This window comes from Mobula birostris, chromosome 14 (genome assembly GCF_030028105.1).
Source record: "Mobula birostris isolate sMobBir1 chromosome 14, sMobBir1.hap1, whole genome shotgun sequence".
Taxonomy (NCBI): domain Eukaryota; kingdom Metazoa; phylum Chordata; class Chondrichthyes; order Myliobatiformes; family Myliobatidae; genus Mobula; species Mobula birostris.
In genome coordinates this window covers 6,774,619-6,791,706 of record NC_092383.1, presented here as the reverse complement: position 1 = coordinate 6,791,706, position 17,088 = coordinate 6,774,619, and the positions used below count along the sequence as shown (strand labels likewise).

At 45.3% G+C, this 17,088-nt stretch overlaps 1 protein-coding gene across 1 annotated transcript in view; it reads right to left on the bottom strand.

Annotated features, from left to right (window-relative positions):
* smad3b (SMAD family member 3b) overlaps nucleotides 1-8,140 on the bottom strand; it is a 146,388-nt gene extending 138,248 nt beyond the window's left edge. Inside the window, exon 1 of the mRNA XM_072278028.1 lies at nucleotides 7,854-8,140. Within this exon, the coding sequence (XP_072134129.1) occupies nucleotides 7,854-8,059 (206 nt within the window). The 5' untranslated portion in view covers nucleotides 8,060-8,140. The remainder of the gene's footprint in view (nucleotides 1-7,853) is intronic.
* Between the last annotated feature and the right edge of the window lie 8,948 nt (nucleotides 8,141-17,088).

The following is a 17,088-nucleotide window of genomic DNA, read 5'->3' as shown; positions in this document are numbered from 1 at the left end:
GCCAACAGCTGACGTCACTCAGGTGTGACGTGGCAGCACTAGCAGAGGCCGCCAGACGTCAGCTGTGGCTCAGCGCTCGTACTGGTTACACGTGCATTTGCTGTTCACTGATATTTTGTGTTCACTGTTGACTTTGTTTAATTTCACTGTGAAAAGAGCTGCAGATACTCCTATGGGTAACAATTAGAAAAAGAGAAGGAAGCATCTATCATTATCAATAACGCAGAAATTGGAGTTATTGCAGAAGCTTGATCGTGGTGTGTCTGTGCGGCATCTTACTGAAGAAAATAGTGTCGAAATTACCACTGTATGTGATTTAAATAAACAAAGATAAGTTACTGAAGTTTTATAGTGATAGTGACGCTCTACATTTATTCCAATAAGTCATTTACCATGCGTTTGATTTGGTTCGTTTGAAACTGTATATTTTTATGTTTTATTGAATGTTTTTGTTGGAAATAAAAAATTTTCTTGGCATTATTCCCTAAACAATACAATATAACAACTATTTACATAGCAGTTACTTTGTATTAGCTATTATAAGTAATCTAGAGATGATTTAAATGTAACGTTCCGTTATATTGGCTCGTGAATGTCTAGGGGAAATCCCGCCCAGCACCTGCTTCAACACTCCCCCCAGGGTCAATCGTCGCCCGAATCAATCACAAACATCAATCATCAGCCAGCACACCCAGTAAATTTTAACACATACACTTTATAGATATTACTAATTCTAGGGCATTAATATACATTTGATACAGAGAGGAAAGTAATGGGAAAAAAAGGCGCCAACACTTATCAAAGTCCAAGTTCTTCACGCGCTACCGTTGGAGCTCAATTCGACGTCAGACGACCACCCGAATTCCGTCGACCCACGGCTCGGGACCACCCTAAGTGATCGACCGGAGCCTCTCCGCACGTCCGCCGTCCTCCTCGTCTCTCCTCCGACTCCCCGCCAAAACTCAGTCCACAGTCATATCATACAGCATGGCATCCGAAAACAAAACGATACATAACCACCCAGTGGCTAATAGAACCTGGTTATCTCATTTAAAGTAAAACAAACTGTTAGCGCAAACTCTCTGCAGCGTTAAAACACAACAAAGCCGCATTCCACAGATTAACATAACAAAATCGCCATTTTAAATGTAACAAAAGAAAGACCCCGTACATAAAGTACACGGGAGGATGTGCGTAGGTTTGGTGCGCCGCTGCGTCCTAAAGTCCACCGCACTGAGTCAGGTTAAATAAGGGACTTAGCATACGTGGTTTTTGGTATTGGGGTGGGGGTCTGAAATATGAAAAATTCTGAATTCTGAAATGCAACTGGCCCCAAGGATTTCCGATAAGGGACTGTGGACCCGTATCATGTATTGCATGGTACTGCTGCCGCAAAGTTAAATTTCGTTGACATATGCCAGCGATACTAAACCTGATTCTGATGCTGAGGAGGTTAGCGCCCAAACACATCCTCCCTGATGGTGGCAGTGAGCACTGCCCATCCTGACAACCCAGCACACCTAGCAAGGCGGTGGCTGCTGCCCTGTATCTCCAGGGCCAGAACAGAGTGCAGACTCGTGGTTACTCGTCTCAGAATCACGGATCATCCGCTTCCACTCCAGCTCCGCAGGCCAAGTGAGCAAGGCTGCCAACGTGGGAAGTGCGATCGCCCGTCACATCTGGATCCAGAGGCATAACAGCTGCCCGCATCCTTTGACCAAATGATTGCTGCTGTTTACACTGGTCTTCAAGTCCGGCCTCTCGTATAGAGTGCACGAAGGTGGGAGGAAGCAGCCGGGGGGGGAATGAGAGAGCAGAAACTGAACACAACTTCCCATCACTCTTGTGGATCTGTTTTGCAGTGGCACAAGGTCTGTCTAAACAGATAAACCAGAAAGACAGCTGCAATGCCTGATTTTGGGTTAATTTATGCAAAGTGGGAAATGCTGCTAAATTACCTCTGGAATTAAATGCATGAGCAGCACTTGATGGCTCTGGGCCTGTGCTTGTTGGGGTTTAGAAGAATGAGGGGGGAGGGGTAATCTCATTGAAACCTATCGAATATGGACAGGGTTAGATAGAGTGTTAGAGTGCTATAGGTTAGAGGAGAGAATGTTTCCAATTGTGGGAGAGTCTAGGCCCAGAAGGCACAGCCTCAGAACACAAGAATGTCCATTTAGAAGAGATGAGGAGGAATTTTTTTAGCCAGTGGGTGGTGAATCTGTGTAACTTATTGCCACAGGTGGCTAAGGAAGTTAAGTCATTGGGTATATTTAAAGAGGAGGATGATAGGTTTTTGATTAGTAAGGGCGTCAAAGGTTACGGGAAGAAGGCAGCAGAATGGGATAATAAATCAGAAATGATTGAATGGCAGAGTAGACGCGATGGCCCGAATGGCCTAATTCTGCTCCTACGTCATATGCCAAAGGCAGCAATGGTAGGTCATCTCACATCACTGCCGTCCTTCTGGGAAAGATACTCCCCCAGTTCTGTCAGGAAGGAAGATTTAGATCCAAAAGTAAAGGAACAATAACCCTTCCCCAAGACAGGATTGGATTTAACGTCACAGGAGAATCTAAAGAAACGAAAATACCGCAACAAATCTCAACAGCAGATGAAAATCAGATGAGAACGTTCCACAGACATTGAATACGATGAAGCTCATAGCTGTCACATGTCACAGATGGAATCTTCATCACTTTTAAGATTAAACCCTCAACTTAATTTGTGAAAAACACATAGATTATGAGAGTCTATTCCCACTGTCCAGCAATCACTATTGTGACAACAGCCTGGTGAAAGAGGGAAAGTTTCCCTTAATTCCCCAGACAGCCCCGATTACAGAACATAGAACAGTAAAGCACAGTACAGGCCCTTCGTCCCACAATGTTCTGCAGACATTTTAACCCACGCTAAGGTCATTCTAATATAACCCTCACATGAGCCTCTGAATTTTTCTAACATCCATGTGGCCATCTGTGAAGCTCTTAAATGTCCCAAATGTATCTGCAACGACTACCACCCTGCCAGTGTGTTCCACTCACCAATCAACTCTGTGTTAAAAAAAAAACACTATCTCTGGCATCCCTCTATACTTTCCTCCAATCACCTTAAAATTATGCCCATTGCATTAGCCATTTCTGCCCATAGAAAAGGACTCTGGCTGTCCACTCGATCTATACCTCTTATTATCTTGTACACCTCTATCAAATCACCTCACACCCTCCTTTGCTCCAAAGAGGCCATACTTATAAGGCACGGTAGCATTCTGGCAAATCTCTTCTGCACCCTCTCTAAACCTTCCGCATCCTCCCTATAATGAGGTGACCATCTTATCACAATACTTGAAGTGTGGTCTATCCAGTGTCAGATTTTGTTCAGGTTTGCAAATGGTCCTCACAAATCATCAAACATTTTACCCGAAACTCTCAAAAAAAAGATCAAACCTGGGAGATACAGTGTGGAATAGGCCCTTATGGACCAGTGAGCTGTGTTCCTCTGCTTTATCTGATTTAACAGTAGTCTAATCACAGGACATCTTACAACAACCAATTAACCTTCCAACCAGTACGTTTTTGAAATGTAGGAAGAATCCCCATATCTCTTGATATTCTTACTAAACAAGTGTTGGACCCAAGTTGAGGCCAGTTCATTGGCTATATTTAAGAAGGAGTTAGATACGGCCCTTGTGGCTAAAGGGATCGGGGGTATGGAGAGAAGGCAGGTACAGGGTTCTGAGTTGGATGATCAGCCATGATCATACTGAATGGCGGTGCAGGCTCAAAGGGCTGAATGGCCTACTCCTGCACCTATTTTCTATGTTTCTATGTAAGTTCTGAAATTCCCTCCCTATACCTCAGTGCACCCCTTCCCTCTTTAAAACAGACTTTGACGAAGATTTTGGACACATTTCTCCTTCGAAGCAGCTTGGTGCCCCACCGAAACAAAATCCCAACACTGTTATTTGACAAGCGAGGCAAGATGCACTGAATATATAACAACATATCCTCAGGATCAAACATGACTCGAGCAACTGAGGGTCAGTTAGAAATTGTGTCACACTCACCTGTCGCTAATCATGAACTGAGCGCAGTGTGAGCTACGACAGAGTGCATAAAATGAAAACTGCAAGGCCCCATAGAAACGTTAAAAGTCGCTCCATTAAATAATAACCCACTATCTCTCCTCTCCCTCACACACATGCATGCACACAAAAGAAATGCAAATTTAACTTTAATTGTTCTCTAGTTTTGGTTTTGCACACTCTCCAAGTTCATAACTCCTGACTGAAGGAGGGCCAAGGTGCCAAGATGACTGTATGACAATTCAGTCCTCCAGGGAGCTGTGGAGGTCAAATTAAGGGAATATATCCAAAACCCAGACAGACTGAGAGAATCAGAATCAGGTTTAATATCACTGACACATACCATGAAATTTATTGTTTTGTGGCAAGACTACAATATAATACATAACAACACACACAAAATGCTGGTGGAACTCAGCAGGCTAGGCAGCATCTATAGGAAGAGGTGCAGTCGACGTTTCGGGTCCTGACGAAGGGTCTCGGCCCGAAACATCAACTGTACCTCTTCCTATAGATGCTGCCTGGCCTGCTGCATTCCACCAGCATTTTGTGTGTGTTGCTTGAATTTCCAGCATCTGCAGATTTCCTCGTGTTTGCGAGTATAATACATAAAATAGTTGGGTTGAGTTGTTCTTCCATCTTGGCAATTTACTTGCAAATATTTTGTCAGCACGTGAGGAGACACAGTGTGTAATCAACAGCACACTGACAAAGTCTCCTCGCATAGTGACGAGATGTTTGCAAGTAAATTGCCGAGATTGGGGAACAACTCAACCCAACCATTCAAACTGCACATTTATGAATTATTCCATTCATAAAGTATACTGTAAATTACAATATATATATAAAATTAGGTTAAATAAGAGGTGCAAGAAGAGAACAAGGTAGTGAGTTAGTATACATGGGTTAGTTCATTGTCCATTCAGAAATCTGATGGTGGAGGGGGAAAAGCTAAAAATTGACTGTGTGTCTTCAAGCTCCTGACCTTCTCTCTGATGGTAGCAATAAAGAGAGGTCATATTCTGGGTGCTGGGGTCCTTAATGATGGACGCCACCTTTTTGAGACATCACATTTCGAAGACGTCCTCGATGCTGAGGAGACTAGTGCTCATAATGGAGCTGGCCAAGCCTACAAACCTCTGCAAGCTGCAATTCTGGAGAGAGCCCACGATCACGGAGAGAGGCAGGAAAATGGATCCAAGGCCAAGATCACTTCAGCCCTGATCTTACTGAATGGCAGACTAGACTGGAGGGGGGAGATGACTGAAGCATGCTCCTACAGCAGCTGTGCAAGTTGGTAAGGTGCTTAAGAAGGCGTATGGTGTGCTGGCCTTCGTTAGTCGGGGGATTCAGTTCAAGAACCTAAGGTAATGTTGCAGTTCTATAAAACCCTAGTTAGGTCACACTCGTGTTCAGTTCTGGTTGCCTTATTATAGGAAGGATGGGGAAGATTTAGAAAAGATACAGATTTACCAGGATGCTGTCTGAATTAGAGAGCATGTCCTATAAGGATAAACTGAGTAAATTATGGCTTTTCTCTTTGGACTGGAGGAGGATGAGAAATTACTTGATAGAGGTATACAAGATAGACAATAGATGCAGGAGTAGGCCATTCAGCCCTTTGAGCCAGCACCGCCATTCACTGTGATCATGGCTGATCATCCACAATCAATATCCAGTTCCTGCCTTATCCCCATAACCTTTGATTCCGCTATCTTTAAGAGCTCTATCCATCTCTTTTTGAAAGCATCCAGAGACTTGGCCTCCACAGTCTTCTGGGGCAGAGCATTCCATATATCCACCACTCTCTGGGTGAAAATGATATGAGGCATAGATAGAATGGACAGCCAGAGATTTTCCCCCATGGTGGAAATGCTTAACACAAAAGGTCTTAATTTTAAGGTGATTGGAGGAAAGTATAGGGGGATGTCAGAGGTAATTTTTTTTTTTTACACAGTGTGGTAGGTGCGTGAAATGCTCTGCCAGGGTTAAAGGTAGAGGCAGATACTTAGGGACATTTAAGACATTCTTAGAAAGGCACATAGATGAATGAAAAATTGAGGTCCATGTGAGAGGGAAGGGTTAAATTGATCTTCGAGTAGGTCAAAAGGTCAGCATCATGTTGTGGGTCAAAGGGCCTGTACTGTTCTATGTTCTCCCCCCCCCCCCCCCCCATGTCCTTCCATAGGAGGTTGGTTTCCAATACTGGAGTCTGCCTGCACATCACCATTAAACACATCTCCAGGTAAACACTTCAACCTAAACCATTTGCAAATTACCTAAAGCTAGGTTGCTGTCATTGAACCTCAGGCAGGGTCTGGAGATCTGTGAAGTTTTCTCAATATTACCAGTAGAGCAGAACCCTGTGTTGAGCATGATCCAGCCAAGGGAGCAGAGACATTAATCAAAGTGGATCAGCAGCCTCAAGAAGAGTGATTGTCATAGAGCAGACCCTTCGGCCCATCTACTCTGTGCCAAGCTGTCACTCATCCTAGTCCCATCGACTCATAAAACCACAGACATAGCAGGTTTAGGCCATTCAACCCATCAAGTCCATTCTGCCATTCCACCACGGCTGATTAATTATCCCTCTCAACTCCACTCTCCTGCTTTCTCCCCATAACCTTTGACATAACATCAACCTCTGCTTTCAATATACCCAACGACTCAGCCCACGCAGCCATCTGTGTCAATGAATCTGTGGAATTCAACACCCTCTGGGTAAAAGAATTCCTCCTCAACGCTGCATACATGTCTTTTTTTTTGCGTGACTTATGTTTTTTTTGCTCGCTATCTTGAACGTGCCGTGTACGTTTTTCACCCTAGCCCCAGAGGAACGCTGTTTCATTCGGCTGTATTCACGTCTGGTTGAACGATAATTAAACTTGAATTTGATTTTCTAAGGGGTCGCTCTTCCTTGACTCCCCCCCCTTACAGGAAACATCCTCTCCACATCCATTCGCACCTGCACCATAGCGCTCCCGTCCATGAGGATAAACAGCAGATTACATTGGGCCAAATGGCCTGTACGAGAAGGTGATCATGTGCACTTCGATCAGACTAGGAGAAAAGTGCCTGTGATGTACAACACGGCCCATCAACTGACTCCACAGTCCCCGCAGGGTCTAAATCATCTCAAGGGTCCAAGAAACCAAATTCATCTCCATCCAGTGTAACCTCACACCACAAAGATTTGGCCGCAAATTATTTAATACTTTTTAAACGCTTTCTTCCCAACCCTTTTCGCCCACTCCAACCCTCCCCCCCCCCCTCCACTGGTAGCTGAGCAGAATAGCGACACCGTCTTGCAGGAGGCAAAATGAAACACGGCCCCAAGAATGTGTCCAATTTTACCAGTCAATTAAACCGCCCCCCAAACTCTGTATCAGAATTAACCCCAGGGATCCCCTCCCCAACAACCCCCACACCAAAGACAGCGACCGGAAATGATCACCTGTTATTTCTGCTCGGTTGAGCCGCCTGCGTTAGTTTGTGTACTATTGTTGGTGAGGTATGACATTCATTTCAAGAACAACTTTAACTGCAGCCTCCTGCCGTTCTCGACACAAGATGCCGGGAAACGACATTCTGAGACACACCAGCAAACCCATGCTGGCTACAGCTGACATCTCTCCACCGCAGCCCCGCGTACACCCCAATACACATCAAATCTTCGGTTAAAAAATATGGAATTGAAAAATCACAAAATTGCAATTAGAATCTATTTTTACAGTAAAAAAAACAAGTCTCTTAAAATATATCGCGTTACCTGGGGATGGTTATACACTTGGTGTTAATACTCTGGGTGGTAATTGCCTTTTCCAACTCATCCAACTGGCCGGTCTTTTTCAACTTTTTCACCAAACTTTTCACGGCTTTTTCGCACCATTTCTCCTCCTGCCCGTTTTGTTCTCCCTTCTTCCAGCCCAGCAGGCGCTTGACAATCGGCGGAGTGAAAGGCAAGATCGAAGACATGTTCGAGTAACCGATCTCTCTGAATGCGTCCTCGGTAAGAGACAAGGGAGACGAACACCGTCCCAGACACACCGCGAACCCCAAACTTCTCCGGTAAGTTTCACCAAACTTTTTTTTCGCCTCGTCAATTTCACTGCGGGACCAGCCGACCTCTGCACACCCCTCCTGCAGTGCCGAAACTTCGGTAACCCTCCGCCCTCTCAATAGAGTGCCGCTGCCTTCTTTGCAATCCACGTGAAGGGGAGACTCAGATCTGTCCTCTCCTTAGCTTCAGGCTTTTTTTTTCTCTGCCAGCAACAAAAATAGATCTGTTTACCAAAGTGTTGTTTCGTTCCTTTCTCATTTGCTCTGCTATTAAAATTAATCCGCCTTCCCACTACAGGGGGTTTGCAATAGTGCGGCGACCACTCAGGTCGAATCGGAGCCTGTGTTTAATGCAAATTATTTTACTACAGGGGGACAGGAGACCAAGTGTGGAAGAGTGTTTGTGGGTATCGTAGCACAGACTCAACCCTCCCTCCGGAACCAGCGCCAATCAGTGAGGAGCCCATGAAAGGGAAATGCCTTATTCAACTAATCCAAAGTTACGAGTTCTCGCAATCTTGTCATATCAGTTGAAAGACCGGCGTAACGTCAATACTTCACCCTCAACTTTACCTGTAAACAAGTACTCATTTGAAATCAAGTACTGCTCTTTATCGCAGCTTATTAAAACAAGGAACTACAGCGGCATGGTGGGGTCATTGTAGTCTTGCATTGTGCCATTTATCCTCGCCTGTTTCGCACACACACACTCTCCCCCTTTTCTTCGCACACTCCCCTCCATTTTGAAACCTGGTCTACCTCTTGACTTTTTTTGTTCTTGTTCTGTCGAAAGGTCGTTGACCTGAAACGCGAATCCCAAACAGCTCAACGTTTCCAATATTTTCCATCCATCATACATATGTAATTGCAAATAAAGCGCGACAGCGTCTCTACTTCCTCAGGAGTCTGCGGAGGTTCGGCATGTCACCAAAAACCTTGGCAAACTTCTGTAGATGTGTGGTGGAAAGTGTACTGACCGGCCGCATATGCTGGCTGGTATGTGAGCGGAAAATCCTACAAATGGTAGTGGATTCGGCCCAGTATATCACAGGTAAAGCCCTTCCGCCCACTAAGCACATCCACATGAAACGTTGCCGGATAAGACAGGAGAGAGACTATGGGAGAAAGAGGAGGGGGAGTGGCACAAGAGGGAGGTGAGCAGAAGAGAACTGGAAAGAGGGGAGCTGGAATGCTGGAATGGATAAAGTCCCGATGAAGGGTCTTGACCCAAAACGTTGACTGCCTGTTCTTTTCCGTAGATGCTGCCTGACCTGCTGAGTTCCTCCAGCATTTTGTTTGCGTTCCTCTGGATTTCCAGCAACTGCAGAACCCCTTGTCATAATGGGTGCCTGGAATGTGCTGTCAGTGTGGTGGTGGTGGGGGCAAATATGACAGGGGTATTTAGAGACACATGAGAATGGCGGGGTGTGGACATGGTGAAGGCAGGTACATTAGTTTAGTTAGGCATTTAATTACTTGTGTAATTAGTTTGGGACAACACTGTGGTCTGAATCAAAGCACACAAACTGCTGAAGGAACTCATAAACACAGGAGATTCCGCAGATGCTGGAAATCCAGAATAACACACTCAAAATGCTGGAGAGATTCAGCAGGTCAGGCAGCGTCTATGGAGAGGAATAAACAGTCAACATTTCAGGCCAAGATCCTTCATCAGGACTGGAAAGGAAGGGGGAAGTAGCCAGAGCGATTGTGGTCCAAAGGGTCTGCTCATGCACTGTACAATTCTATTTTCCATTCTGGGCTCGGGTAAGAGCCAATTAGCATAGAGTACAGAGAAATATGGCACTGACACAGGCCTTTCAGCCCAACTCATCCATGCTGTCCAAGGTCATTTGTCTGCTATTGGGCCAGATCGCTCTGAACCTCTCCTTTCCGTGTAGGTGTCCATTCAAATGTCGTTATTGTATCTGTCTCAAGCACTTCTTCTGGCAGCTCATTCCATAGACCGACCACCCTCTGCACCTTTAAATCTTCCTCTTGCAGTATAAACCCATGACTTCTAATTTTACTTCCCTCTGTCCGGGGAAAAGGGCTGTGATCTTATCTATGCCCCTCATGATTTTATACACCTCTGTATGAGTGGTGAGTTGGAGATATGTCTCTACAAAGGTTCCCCCCCCCCCACAAGCCTACAGGTCACCCTTTGACCAGCTGTAGCACCCGCTTGGACCCCCACCCCCTCCAATCAGGGTCATGTGAAGCCATGGGAGCAGGTGGTGGATGGCCGTACATCTGGTGCACATCGCAAATCCTGGTGATGCAATCACTGATGCCAGGCAGACAATCTCTGAAGAGTATTAATAATGGCTGGGGTCACCCATCTTGTAAAGACACTGCCCAGAAGAAGGCAATGGCAAACCACTTCTGTAGAAAGATTTGCCAATAATAATCATGGTCTTGAGACTATGATTGCCAATGTCATATGATGCAGCATGTAATGATGATAATGATAATGATGAGGTCAGCTCCCGGAATCCTACACTCGAAGGAATGAAGTCCTCGCTTGTCTGACCCTCCACCCCCCCAATAATTCAGGCCCTTGAGTCCTGATAAAATCACAGGCAATTATCTATTGGGTTGGTTTTCCACCTTTGACCTGGGCCAAGGCTTCAGTGAGGCCTGGTCACAGAGTTTATTCAAGGTGGTGATCATAGATTTTGGAGAATTATGGGTCTAGATACATTGCAGGACACTGGTGCTGAGATAGCCTATCAGCCATGATCTTATTGAGAGGTAGAACAGGAATAAAGGGCTGAATGGCCTGCTTTTTCTAACTGGCTACTTAATATCTCCAGGTCAGGAGTGTAAAAGAATCCTGTCCACTTGACCACAGATCTGTAGTTCCAACAGCTCTCCGAATCTTGGCACCACCCAGAACACAGCATCACCTTAAACAACTGCTTCCTCCACCACCCCTGTGCCAGTGCTACGTGTGAGCAATTTATAAAATTAGGCGGTGCACCGGGTAGAGTCACTGCCTTACAGCTCCAGAGACAGGTTCAATCCCAGTCTCTAGCACTGTCTGTCTGGAGTTTGCACGTTCTCCCCATGGCCACATCAGTTTACGCCACCCGGCCCTGGGGTGCTCCGATTGGTGGGTTCATTGTAAATAGCCCCCAGTGTGTGGGTGTTGGTGGGATCAGGAATTATGGGGGGCATGGTAGAATAGCAGTTAGCGTGATGCTATTGCACCACCAGTGCCCTGGGTTCAATTCCCGCCGCTGACTGTAAGGAGATTGTACGTCCTCCACGTGACCACATGGTACTCTACTTTCCTCCCACAGTCCAAAGCCTATGGGTTAGAAGGTTAACTGCACAAGGATGATTCCAGGAATTAAAGGGTTATTATATGAGGAAAGTTTGATGGCTCTGGGCCTGTACTTGTTGGAATTCAGAAGGATGGGGGGGATCTCATTGAAACCCTTCGAATGTTGAAAGGCCGAGACAGAGTAGACGTGGAAAGGATGTTTCCCATGGTGGGGGAGTCTAGGACAAGAGGGCACAGCCTCAGGATAGAGGGGCGCCCTTTCAAACCAGAGATGCGGAGAAACTTCTTTAGCCTGAGGGTGGTGAATTTGTGGAATTTGTTGCCACATGCAGCCATGGAGGCCAAGTCATTGGGTGTATTTAAGGCAGAGATTGGTAGGTTCTTGATTGGACATGGCATCAAAGGTTACAGGGAGAAGGCCAGGAACTGAGTTGAGGAGGAGACAGAAAAAAAGGATCAGCCGTGATTGAATGGCGGAGCAGACTCGATGGGCCAGATGGCCTAATTCTGCTCCTATGTTTTATGGTCTTACACAAGGATGTAATTGGGTGCCACAATTTGATTGGACCCAAAGGGCCTTTTACTGTGCTGTTCCTCTAAATAATCATCTTACTGTAAATTGTCCCTGGTATGTAGATCAGTGGGGTGTATGAGGTGTAAAGGGAGTGGTAGTGAGGGGGTTTGTCCTGTCTATTCTAGGACAGCCCACTTACCTTTGGTCCCCACCAAACGCCCAGCCTTCAGCTGGGGCTCCAAGTAGCTGTTTGCACGTGACAGCGGCCTCACCCTGGTACTCTCCTTCAACGGGTGGGCTAACCCAGCTGGGCGTAGCCGGCAGGCCTCACACCCCTGTGAGACTGGGACGTGTCTGCCCCAGCATGGGAAGTCAGCTCTGGCGATCGGGGTGGGATGAGAGCTACAGTGAGGTCCAATGGCTAGGAAGGCAGTACTGTAACTCTCTGTGGAGAGCGAAGCGCATGACAAGGTGCTGAAGATGATATGGTAATCCACTGCAACCAAGAAAGACCCCAGTTTGTGGTGCTTGTTTGTACCACTGGACCTGGCTTCCTGAGATCGAGAGAACAGAACTTCCCCAGTGTAACGGCTTTTCCACCTTAAAAACTCTGCCGCACAGGTGTCCTGTCATCATCGGACGCAATGGATGACCACCACGTGTAGATGAGTGCTTGAATCTACAGAGATTGATGGAAATGTGGAGAGAGTAAAATGAGGTTATTGTAGCATTCTTTTAAATGGTGCTTGATGTTTAGACTGGTGTTGATGGGCTGAAGGGACTGTTCCTAGCTGTACGGCTCTACACATCAATGACTCCAAAGACCCTGTTGTTCCTTCATTGTCACTGGGTCTTCAGACAAGACTTGCCTTTGACAAGGCTTTGCATGGCAGGCTGGTTGGGAAGGACTGAGCCAATTGGCTTAGTGGTAGGGCTCAGCGTTCCTTTTCAGGTTGGAGGCCTGTAACCGGCAGTGTGCCACAGGGATTATCATCATCTATGGTAATAATACAGATGAGAATATAATTGGCATGGTTATCAAGTATTCGTATGACACCAAAATTGGTGGCCAGTGAAGAGAGTCGTGGGAGATCACAACAGGATCTAGGTCATCAAGCAAGGTAGGCTCTTTAGCAGCAAACATTTCAATTGGCTCTCTACTCTGCACAATGCCTCCATTATAAACTTTATCAGGACACCCCTCAGCCTCCAGCATTCCAGAGAAAACAAACCAAATTTATACAACTCGCCTTATAGCAGCGGTCCCCAACCACCGGGCCGCGAGGAAACGATATGATTTGGTGATATGAGTCAGCTGCACCTTTCCTCATTCCCTGTCACACCCACTGCTGAGCCATTATGCATGCGAGGTCATTACCCACGCGTCATCCATGTCAGCGTGGGAAGGAGATCAACTCCTCGAGCTTGCAAATGACGGCAGCTGAAAAGTATGTTTAACATAACATCTCTGCCAGCATTCCGGATCAAAGTCAAGTATAAATTTCCTGAGATAGCCATGAAAGCACTGAAAACGTTGCTTCCATTTCCAACATATCTCTGCAATGAATGCAACGAAAACTAAATTGCGGAATAGACTGGACACAAGGAACCCCGTTCGAGTATCGCTGTCTCTCATCACCCCTTGATGGCACAGTCTTGTTGCAGGGAAACAAGCCCGGGGCTCCCACTGATTCAGCGATATTGGTGTGTTACAATGATTTTATATGTTCACATGGGGAAAATATGTGCTGTGTGTTTAATATCCAAACGTTACTTAAAATGTTATGATGCTATTGACTTATATAACCATACAACAATTATACCACGGAAACAGGCCATCTCTGCCCTTCTAGTGTGTGCCCAACGCTACTCTCAGCTAGTCCTACCGACCTGCACTCAGCCCATAACCCTCCATTTCTTTCCTGTTCATATACCTATCCAATTTTTCATTAAATGATAATATCGAACCTGCCTCTACCACTTCTACTGGAAGTTCGTTCCACACTTACTTCAAGCTCCCCTGTCGTCCCCTGATAATTGATTTATCGCTATATTCATGCGAGAAAAATAGGCGCTGTGTGTTTAATATTAAATTCGTTAGATAAACCCTTTGAGAAACAAAATTGAGTGTATTAGCCACTTATCACCTATATTGCGGTCATAATTAACACCCCCCCCAAACAGAATCGCCAAAAACTATTTGCAGAAAAAAATCGGCACGAACACGCATGCGCACTTGTGCCCCCGCAAGGCTTCATGGTCATTGTAGTCTTTCTCGGGGTAAACCCAACGTTTTGACTGCTACTCTCTTGTCCGTTGGCAACCCTGCCTCCCCCACCGCCCCCCCCCCCAACACCGGTCGGCCGGTCCGCAAGAATATTGTCAATATGAATCCGGTCCGCAGTGCAAAAAAGGTTGGGGACCCCTGCCTTATATCATATGGTCTTCGAGGCAGTAAACCTCTTCTACACCCTCTCCAAAGCGTCCACAACCTTCTTATAAAGGGGCACCCAAAAATGAATGAAATACTCCGTATGCAGCCTAACCAGAGTTTGAAAAAGCTCTGAATCAGAATCAGGTTTATAATCACTGGAATTTGTTACAGCATTAAAGTGCAATACATAAAAAATCACTCCAGTTTACAATAAGATACAGAGACAATAAGTAAGTACAAAAATCAGAATCAGATTTAATATCGCTGGCACGTTGTGAAATTTGTTGTTATGCGGCAGCAGTACATTGCAACACATAACTATAAATTACCATAAGAATATATTAAAAAGTTAAATTAAATTAATAGTGCAAAAAGAGAGGAAAAACAATAATAAGGTAGTGTTCATGAATTCATTGTCTGTTCAGAAATCCAATGGCAGAGGGGAAGAAACTATTCCTGAAACATCGAGTGTGTTTCTTCAGGCTCCTGTACCTCCTCCCTGACGGTAGCAATGGGAAGAGGAGGACATGTTTTGGGTGATGGGGGTCCTTAATGACGAGTGCTGCCGTTTGGAGGTGTTTTTGATGATGAGGAGGCTAGTTCCCATGATTGAGCTGGCTGAGTTTACAACCTTCTGCAGCTTTTTCTGATCCTGTGCAGTGACCCCTCCACACCAGACGGTGATGCAGTTAGGATGCTCTCCGCGGTACTTGTGTAAAAATTTGTGAATGTGTTTGGTGTCATACCCATTCTCCTCAAACTCATCATGAGATATAGCTGTTGAGGTGCATTCATTTTAGTTGCATCAATATGTAGGGTCCAGAGATGTTGATGCACAGGAACTTGAAACTGCTCACCCTCTCCATTCCTGATCCCTCAGCAAGGACTGATGTGTTCCATGAACTTCCCCTTCCTGAAGTCCACAATCAATTCCTTGGTTTTACTGACATTGAGTGCAAGGTGGTTGTTGTGACGCCACTCAACCAGCTGATCTATCTTGTTCTGTACACCTCCTCATCACCATCTGAAATTCTGCCAACAATAGTTGTGTCATTGGCAAACTTATGAAATGGCATTTGAGCTGAACTTAGCCACACAGTCGTGGGTGTAGAGAGAGAAGGTCAGTGGGCTAAGCACGTATCTTTGAGATGTTGATTGTCAGCGAGGAGGAGATTTTTTATTTCTGATCTGCAGAGACTCGGGTTTCCTGGTGAGGAAGTCAAGGATCCAGTTGCAGAGGGAGGTACAGAGGCCCAGCTTTTGGAGCTTGTTGATTGGAACTGAGGGTATGATTGTGCTGTAGTCAATAAACAGCAGCCTGATGTAGGTATTACTGTTGTTCAGGTGATCCAAGGCTGAATGGAGAGCCAGTGAGATTGCATCTGTGCATCTGACATAGACCTATTGTGTCAATAGGCAAGTTGCAGCGGATCCTGGTCCTTGCTTGGGCAAGAGTGATTCTAGCCATGACCAACCTCTCAAAACACTTCACCACAGTAGGTGAAGTAGGGCGACAGTCACTGAGGCAGAAGGCAAAAGTAACTCGGATAACCACACGTTACAACACTGCTGCTCTGATGAGCATCTTTGAACGCAAAACACAATTGTAGCTTGAAGTGGATGGGCTGCAGCAGCAGAAGACCACAGACGAACACTCTGTGGCCACTTTACTGGGTACAGGAATTCCCTAATAAAGTGGCCACTGAGTGTAAATATATATGAGGAATAAAGTTGATCTATGAAATTAGGTATCACTTTCATTGTGATTTTACATACACAAAGACAGGTAATAGATTCCATTTTATAAGGAAAAAGACTTCTTTTTATCATTATCACAACGTCAATCTGACTTGAAGAGCTTCAGGATCTGAATCAGAATCAGGTTTATTATCACAGCCATAAGTCATGAAATTTGGTGTTTCGTGGCAGCAGTACAGTACAATACATAAAAAAATCTATAAATTACCATGAGGAATACTTAAAACAAACAAGCAGTGCCAAAAGAGAGTGAAATGGTGATGCAGTATTCACGGGTTCATGGAACGTTCAGAGATCTGATGCCGGTTACAGTCAAAGAAGTAATTACTAAACTTCTGTGGTAATGTTGAAAAGAGTGAATCAGAATCTGATTTATTACCACTAACATATGTCATGAAATTTGTTGTTTTGTGGCATCAGCACAGTGCAATACATAAAAAGTACTATAAATTATAAGTATATATGCAAAATTAAATAAAACAAGAGGAAATATAATGAGTCAGTGTTCATGTTGTCCACTTAGAAATCTGAAGACGAAGGGGAAGAAGCCGTTCCTAAAACATTGAGTGGTTACCTTCAGGCCCCTGTGATAGTACTATTGAGAAGAGGGATGTCCTGGATGACGGGGGGTCCTTAATGATGGATGCCACCTTTTTGAGGCATCACCTTTCGAAGATGTCCTCGACGCTGGGGAGGCTAGTGCCCATGATGGAGCTGGATGACTTTGCAAACCTTCTGAGGAGAGTCCAGGATTACAGAAAGAGGCAGGAAAGTGGATCCAAGGCCAAGGTCACTTCGGCCCTGATCTGATTGAATGACAGACCAGATTCGAGAGGCTTATGACAGAAGCATGCTTCCACAGTGCCCTTGATGGAGTGCAATGATTTTTTCAAGTAATTTTTCATGCTGCAACATTAAAAGTTCTGAGCTGCTGTTAATTTGATCTATCA